Raw genomic sequence first — 8,596 nt, forward strand, 5'->3', positions numbered from 1 at the left:
GCGGAGCAGAGAAACCTGTCAGGACTTCACTTCTCCAAGTATTCCAACCACTTGTTTTCAAACATAGGTCAAGAAAGAGCAATACACAGAAAATCGATTCCAGGGCCAGTCCGTCTAATAAATGGCAGCATCTGACATAAATCTATCTCGCAAACCGGATTTTCTATCAAAGAAAAAGCAGAAAATTTGGCCCCGAGTATATCCGTATTTCGTAATTACCATAACGACCTATTTTCAATCAGACAAAGAGGGACTCATATCCGTCTTCAGTCTTGGAGCAAGTACAACTCGACATCCTCTCCGATTACAGGCGGTTATAGCGAGCTCCTCCTCCCATTCACCTGGGTCCACACTCTCTACCTTCGAAAACTCTTGCAACATCCTCACCGTGAGGTACGAGGCCTCCGTCAGTGCATACTGCTGTCCAAGGCAAATACGTGGGCCCCCATTAAACGGAAGATACTCCCACGTAACCCGAAGTGAGCTCCAGCGCTCCGGACGGAATTCATTGGCATCGGGGCCATAAATGTCTTTGCGCCGGTGCATTGCATACACTGACCAACCCACAGCAGTTCCTTTCTTCACGTACACAGGGCTTTTCCTGTCTGGTCCACCACCACGTGGTAGCATAGTGTCGGTTGTTGCTATGCGTGTATTGACGGGAACAACGGGATGCAGTCGTAGCGCTGACGACTCAAGTGTCAGCCAAAACTCTAAATCCCAATTCGATGGGTTCCACGAGGGACACTTACATTCGCGGAGGCACGCTTTGAGGTACGGCATATCTCGCAGAGTAGAATACGAAGGCATAGACCCGTTAAGGCCATCGACCTCATGTTGCAGCTTAGACCAGATTTTCGGCCTTTTGGAAATCATAAAGAAAAGATTGCCCAGCAAACTTGCCGTGGTGTCACGTCCGGCCATGAGTACGTTGAGCAATTCATATCGCAGACGGCTTCGGTCGGTAGTCACCTTAGCAAGCTCCTGTAGGAACAAGTACTTCGACTTTTTCTCAGCACTACTTTCAGCTCCCAACTCGTCGTGCTTCTTTCGGTATTCGATGGCTCGTTCGACAAATTGATCGATGTAGCGGTGTACAACGTCGACTTGTTTATGGGATTTAACTCGTGCGTACTTTGCCAACGGGCCAAGGCCGACGAACTCCATGCATTCCGCTTGAGCAGTGGCAAAAGCAGTTTCAAATTGAGCATCGAGGCTGTCGGCGTCTTGGTCAACACATCGTTTCAGACTATTGACACTCTTTCCAAAAAGGAACTCGGTGGCCGAGTCGAGGGTGAAGCGGAAAAAATGTTCTTGTAAATTGACCGGCGTAGTTCCGTCTCGTGGGAGCACCTTGAACAAATCCTGCACATGTTTCTCCAAAGACTCTAGGTCAGCGACCTGGTCGCGAGTAAAGTTCGGTCTCAGCAACGCTCGGGATGATTGCCACTTTGCGCCATCCGTCGTGAAGATGCCATCACCAAGAAAATGTTTCAGCGCAGGCTGACGGAAAGGCGCAAGGGCGTAATCGTGGAAGCTTTGACTTATGACTGTGCGGATATTTTCTGGTTCCATGGTGATTATAATCGGTTTTCCGAAGAGAAGCTTAGTGCTGTAAGTCGCTCCTATGGAGTAAAAGCGCTCCTCAAATGTCTGAAGACTTCTATGTTCTCGTGCTGCTTTAGCATTCGCAAGCATTCCATCGATTCCAAACACAGGATCAACTAGCTTCGCCTTCGGTGGAGGGCGACAACCGTATCGTCGACTGTACAGCCGCCGACGACGGTACGCGAGTAGACTGCAGGCAGCCACGTACAATAGGACAAGCGCCGATAGCTGAATGAATCTGTTTGAAGGGATGGAAAACGCCATGGTGTTGAGTAATTGCTTGGGCTGTGATCGTTGGTAAGCGGGCGATTCTGAATGCCTATTGAAGATGGAAACTGTACGATGCAGTGGCTGCACAACATATGGTCTACACCTCTCAGTGGCACCTGAGACTACAACAAACCTGTTTCCCAAAGCTTCTAGCTGATAAATGCAGGCGAGAAAAGTTTAAAATTATTGCATTATATTAGACGACTACCTCCTACCACGTTGTCTTTACCATTTTAAATCTTAAATCACTGACAAGATGGCGAAAGCTTCGGTGCCACATTATAGTGTTCTTCTATACATCTGCATTCCCATCTCCAACTGATCGACAACTTTGGTCCAAAGGCAGTATAAAACATAGTAGAATTAGTTTCCTACATACCACTCACCATTGATTTGAGTTAAATGCCTCAAACTAAAAAGTTGAAACAAGCCGATTGCGAGGTCACGTGCAATAACCAAGGAATCAAGATCCGCGTAATTCAGACCATTCTCGTAGAAAGGAGCAATTTGATCACGTATACCGAAAGCTTGTCATACAGTAACATAAACCATGTTGAAGAACTCAACGATGGAAATTCCCCGAGAAATACGTCGCTTTTCTATCGGTATGTCTGACACCTCAGTCAGTGACATGACCAGGCGAAATTGTAGTTAGCATCAGCTGAATGGTGTATGGCGCGTCGCGGCTTCACGGATGTTCATGTGTTTCAGTCACGGTGAATACCACAAAATTATGTCCATCTAGTAGATATCTGACCAGTGTTTTAAAACGATCTCTCATCCATGTAGTCTCTTTAATGTAGTACAAGCCATTCCACCAAGTATAATTATGCAAATCCTCAAGAGGTAGTAGGAGGAGTTTCGCTTTCTCTTAGACCACCGTTCTCACGTCCATCCTTTTCGTTTCTATGAAGGCCATACTTGGTCTCGAGGGTTTTGCGGAGATGAATCTCTTTCTCAAGTAATGAAAGTAGAAACCCAAAGGCAGAGAATGCGATTGAGACAAACCAAACAGTTTGAAGTGAACGTTCGAACACGCCCACCACCTGAATTTTGGTGTTGTTCTCTAGACTGACAAGGCCTTCCTGCGTTCCTTGCTCATAAGCATGGCCACCTAAAAAGTTCTGACGAACCTTTTCATCCGTAATGTGGTCTGCCAACTGCTCAAAGTGATTATTGAAAACCGCAACCGGAATTGCTACACCCCAAACATTACCAAAGCTTCTTATAAACGCCCAGGATCCTGTGGCGGCTGCAACATCGGTCTCTGGAAGACTCGCCTGAAGTGCAGGTAAGAGTGTATTCAGTACCATGCCAATACCACTTCCTGTTAGAATTTGGAATATCACCCACCGAGCAGGCGACGAGTATCTGTCGAGCAGTGCATGTAAGCCCAGTCCGAGCGTGAGAACTCCGAAGCCTAAGTTGTGGAAAGCTTTGTATCTGCCGACCCAGGAGAGGGCAGCAGAACAGCCTGCTGATACCAAGAGAGAGCCAAGAGTGCTGGGTAGCATTTGAATTCCAGCAAATGTAGGGCTTGACAATAAGACAGCTTGGAAATAAAGCGGGCGAAAGTACAGCATCCAATAGCTGAGAATGGAAGTGAATAGCGTGTTGACGAAAATAACTGCCCGGGTTCGGTCTTTGAAGAAGCGGAGAGGTATCACAGGACGTGGGCAGAAGCGCGATCCCTCGAAGCAAATGAAACCAAAGAAACCTGCGAAGCCCAGTAACAGAGGTGTGAGAGTCTGCCAGGCTCCCCAAGAATACAATGACCCCACCACTGTGAGTGCATATAGCACAGATACAGTGGATCCTATGATGATAATGTTTCCGATGTAGTCGATGTTTTGAATCTTGTCCCGTAGCGGTGTTGTCTTGTCGTCTTTCACGCGAAGTAGCAGGTAGAGAAGTATCAGTGAAGTGCCACCTATGGGGAGATTGATCCAGAACACCCAGCGCCAGCCCACATTCTGAGCTAGGCTTCCCCCTATCAAGGGGCCTGTGCCTAGTCCCAGGGCATATATCAAAAGCACGAGCGACATGAAATAACCTCGTTTCCGGAGCGGCACAAGGTCTGATATTATGACTTCGATGATCATGTTGATTCCGCCGCTACCGACACCTTGAATTGCGCGTCCGGCGAATAGCATGGCGGCGTTTTTGGCCCCGCCGCAGATGCCGCTCCCAAGAGTATGCGTTGCGACAATGACAAGAGTAAGTCTCCTGCGGCCAAACACATCGGCTAGTTGGCCAAGCAGAGGCTGAATAGCAGCACTATAAGAAGCATCAGGACTGTTCGGTTATGGAATTCGGCGAAAGTGCATACCTTGCGACAAAAAAACCGTTGGTGATCCACACATAGTTACTCCCAATCTTCAACTCTCGAACCATGTATGACATTGAGGTGGTGATTACATTCTCAAATGACCCGAGCAGACTAGTAAAACAAAGACTTAATATTGCACCCCAAAAAGACAATCTCACTCTAAGTCCGTGGCTGGGGGGTCCATCTTGATTTTCTGGGTGCTCAGATGAAGGTTGCTCTTTTGTTTGCTCATAGGACTCCTGAACTGCGGTTGTATCAATGTTTTGTTGAGATTTAACGGTTGGTGTCATGTTGTCAGACATTAGTTCGAGGGGATATGGCGAAGCTTGGAGCTTGGTTGTTATTTCAACTGGCGATTCGCTTGCTTGGAGCTGATGGTTAACAACTGCCGACCGCTCACGGTTTATCTTCAATGAATCTTAGACGTCTGTAGAAAGAAGAAGTTACAATAATTCAGAGAAATTCAATGCATATCCTCACAGGCGTCATGAGAATAGTTGCTATAAGCAAGTACGGCAGGCTGGCATGGCTAGCGGTATCTCCAAGGGAATTCGCATATTCCTCCTACAAATCCACTTATTATTGCATTTGAACAAAGTTCTGAGAACTCAGCAAAAAAGCAAGCGCTGAGTCGTATCTCACCATTGTCAGCCAAGCCTGTGTGATGCCGATCGTCGTTTGAAATCGACGATCTGTTGAAAGTTTGGTGATTGAAGCTTCATCATGTCGGCTCTGGCTGGTACAATAACAAATCTTCAGAAATCTGAATCGCCACGGTTACTCAGTAGGGATCTCGTGTATAATCGGGCCGTCACAACGTCAAGCGTGTGTACAGGAAACGACCTTACAGAAGTCTCCCGGGATATTACCACTTGACCAGACACTAGTGGAATCTGTCGCCATTCCGTGAGTTCTAGAAATCTGCATGAGAGGCGTTAAACCTGTTCTCGAAACAGTTCAAGAAAAAGAAAAAAGAACGTCAGCTACGTTAAAGGCGGTAAACTTACAACTGAAAGTAGCACCCCCTGTACGCTAACTTCGCAGCATAGTCTTTCCATTGCAGTTCCCCAAACAGGCGAAGTTGCCCGATTAGTAAACGGTTAGTAGACGGTTAAACTGCTTAACTTTGATTGTCCGAAACCTTCTTCTGAACCATAGCTTTGTTGAGAACATGGGCATCCACTGAATAGACCTTTACCGTACACATCCTTGGACTACACCCTAAACCTCCTCCAGGGTTCTAAATGTTAATTATGTATAGACCTCATACACATTGCTAGTAGGAACTTTCACCTTCTTTCTCAGCTATTTCCCCTATATCGTCAAGTAGCTTTACATCTGACCGATGTTAAGCTGAAGGTGGACCTGAGAACTCCACCACCGGTAAGTAAGTGTATATCTCACATTTGAGAACGTTAAAATGTACAAATTTCAGGGTTGCAGGGGTCCTTTAATATATTTAACAACCCATTACCTGTCCAGCATACAGGCACCACACAAAAACAATCCCCGAAGCGTAAGTACATTGTATTTTGTGCAGCATTAACACCGTCAAACTAAAGAGATTGTGTTGCAGGACACAAAATCTATGTAAATTGTGCATGGGCCAAGTCGCAGATCAGTTGAAAATAAGCTTCCTTGTATCGGTTTCTGAACTCACAGATAACGTTGGCATACGTCATAATTCATATTATGCTCTACAAGACTGCCGAAGTGGTTTTTATGTATACGAATGGTTGTTGACAGCACGTGCGATAATGCAGCTTGCTCTGCAATATGTATTCAATTTGAGCCGAAGCTGTAGATGGAGCAAACTTCCACTGTTTCCTTACATTGTTGTGATGTTTAACGAAATTCACAAAGATCTCGTAACAAACGTTACTTGTTAGTTGTATGACAGGTTTATAACCGCCGTTTGTGGAATCTTATTCGAACTTCCGGCCTGTCCCAAATGAGAAACAACTTGGAGTCCCTTTCCCAATCAACCTGATGGTTGACAAGCTCCATTTCATAGGTCCAAATAAGCTTCGCCAAGGCAATGCGGGCTTGCATCATGCCGATCTCTCGACCCGGACAAGCCCGCGGTCCCAGCGAAAACGGTTTGAAAGCTTTTTTGTTGTCATATAGAGCGAACCTTTCCTCATACCAAGTGTCATTCGGGCCCAGAAAACGCTCGGGCCAGAATTCTCTTGATTTCAGAAAATACTTTTCGCAGTGCGTTGCAGCGAAAGAGGCGTTCTGAACGATTACCTGTCGGAGATGACACTCATGTGAGTAGGTTGAAATTTGGCATAAATGGATGACTCGATTTACTTACCCCTTTTGGAATATAATCCCCGTCAACAACGGCCCCTGGACTGTATCTCGGCAGCCCAAATGCAGCATTAGTGTGTAGTCGCATAGACTCATCGATGACAGCCTGAAGATACTTCGCATTCTGAAGTTTCTCAGCTTTGATTTCCTCATAAGTGGAGAAACTGCCGCTGATCTCGTCAGAAAGTCGTTCAAGAGCGCGCGGAGTTTTACAAAGGAAGTAAACCGCTGATGTGAGAATATTAGTAAGGGGGTCAAATCCAGCAGCAAGGAGGACGTTGGACTGTGCCACCAGCCACTCTTCTGAAGGAATTTTCGAGTCATCTTTCAAAAGCCATGAGAAATAGTCTTTTCCTTGGAGTTCTTTTCGTTTCGACAGTCGTTCATCGACGATCTTGCGGTTAAATTGGATCCAGGTGGGAATTGTTCTTGTGACTGATGTCGGGATGAAAAAAGGCGCCAATGGGAAGAGAAGTGGAAATTTTTTCAAAACTTGTCGTATGGTTCCAAAGAGTCCAATTTGAATTGACTCACGCAAATAGACGCAAGTTTGAGCTGCCATGAAGTCAGAAATTAATATTCAATGATGTATGATACGGAACTTACCATTTTTCAAATTGTTGAATTCATAGCACCAAGCCATATATCCGGCGATATCGAGAACAAGCCAGTCAAACCACTGTCACTGTAATATGAGCCTTGAAAAAAAAAGGAAAATCGCAAGATAGGCTATCATACCTCTCTCATATCAACTCCAGCCGCGCTGGTGCCGCCGTGCTTGTCCAGCTGATCAATGAGCAGGTCTACATAGCGGTGTACGTGAACTTCTTGTGCGTGCAATGCTCTGGGGGAGAATGCGGGTGTAAGCTGCTTGGCCACATTTCGATGTTTTTCTGGGTCTCGTTCGGCTGTGACACCCGGTTCGTCCCCTCCAAGATCTTGGAATTCCGTTTTGACAAATGTCTCGCGGTTACGAACCGTGGCCATGTAGATATCGTGCTGGGCCTCTGGGGACCTGAATGCAATCTCGTTGGGTCCAACGCGAACAACATCGGCTGTCAGTTACGCATGATTAGAGATACGGTATATTTCACCAGAAATTATATAGGGCACGTACAATCGTATTTGTCGAAAAGTTCCTCAACAGCCCAGGGATATCTCCCTTGTAGCCACTTTCTTGCATACCATAGGTAAGAAATGGCGGCCAGTGAAGGGCCTGGATACTTGGCAAGCGGATGAAACTACACCAGATAGATATACCGCACCACTAACGCAAGTGTTAAAACACAAGTTCCCCAAGAAAAGACAGTTGGCCATAAGATGGGAGTATCAAAAAGCTTTGGTGAGTTCATTTTGACCCAGGAACAGTTGTTGTGTGAGAATTGTATCGCTTGCGACTTGCTTTGGATTGACCCTTCAATGTGGTGTGATCTTGTGTTTGTAAATGGGAACGATATTTGAAGATTGAAGGAGTAGAACGGACAAATCGAAAGCGCGGGTTAGCAGTAAACGAGACCTTGGTACACAAGCCTTCGTACGCCAAGTGAAAGAACCTTTTCATCTTTCCCAAAGCCTCAGCTCATGTTTGATGGGCCCCACCTAACATGACTCTTCATGCTCACCTCTAGAGTCTTGGTTCAAGGAATAAACAAATATGGTTTCTTGAAATCCTGTATGGTAAGTTCATAGATCGTCAATAATTAAGTTGGTAATAGCAGAAGTGTCTGGTGGAGACCTGGCTCTTGACTCGCTAACGTCCCACACCCACTTCTGGGCACCCCCCACATTTGGGCACCCCATTTACACCAAAAACGCCGTTTTTCGAAATTCTATATTAAACTAAATACTTTACTTATTAAAGAGAATAAATATATGTTAAATAGATTAAGACTTAATTATAATACTTAAGTAGCTATATACTAGTATTATTGATAATAAGTATTATAAATTCAAGGTTTAACATTTATAATACTAATTTACCTAGCCTATATCTTAATATATAAAATAGGTAGAGATATTTAACTAATATGATTAGAATTTTTAAGTAAGATATAGTAGATTTATATATTCTTATAC

The 8,596-nt window shown here is 45.2% G+C and overlaps 3 protein-coding genes across 3 annotated transcripts; all 3 read right to left on the reverse strand.

Annotated features, from left to right (window-relative positions):
- Positions 1-234: 234 nt before the first annotated feature.
- On the reverse strand, positions 235-1,872 carry CTRU02_213838 (cytochrome P450; the record flags this gene model as incomplete). The annotated part of the gene is made up of 2 exons (XM_036731096.1): positions 235-686; positions 753-1,872. 2 exons carry the CDS (start codon positions 1,870-1,872, stop codon positions 235-237), a joined length of 1,572 nt encoding a protein of 523 aa, XP_036577181.1.
- Positions 1,873-2,717: 845 nt separating this feature from the next.
- CTRU02_213839 (major facilitator superfamily transporter) lies at positions 2,718-4,509 on the reverse strand (the record flags this gene model as incomplete). The annotated part of the gene is made up of 2 exons (XM_036731097.1): positions 2,718-4,155; positions 4,208-4,509. 2 exons carry the CDS (start codon positions 4,507-4,509, stop codon positions 2,718-2,720), a joined length of 1,740 nt encoding a protein of 579 aa, XP_036577182.1.
- Positions 4,510-6,109: 1,600 nt separating this feature from the next.
- CTRU02_213840 (benzoate 4-monooxygenase cytochrome p450) lies at positions 6,110-7,872 on the reverse strand (the record flags this gene model as incomplete). Its single annotated transcript, XM_036731098.2, has 6 exons — positions 6,110-6,457; positions 6,525-7,075; positions 7,127-7,199; positions 7,259-7,575; positions 7,638-7,696; positions 7,793-7,872. The coding sequence occupies 6 exons, from the start codon at positions 7,870-7,872 to the stop codon at positions 6,110-6,112; spliced, it is 1,428 nt and encodes a 475-aa protein (XP_036577183.2).
- Positions 7,873-8,596: the final 724 nt, after the last annotated feature.

Source organism: Colletotrichum truncatum, assembly GCF_014235925.2.
Source record: "Colletotrichum truncatum strain CMES1059 chromosome Unknown Contig_0010, whole genome shotgun sequence".
Taxonomy (NCBI): Eukaryota; Fungi; Ascomycota; class Sordariomycetes; order Glomerellales; family Glomerellaceae; genus Colletotrichum; species Colletotrichum truncatum.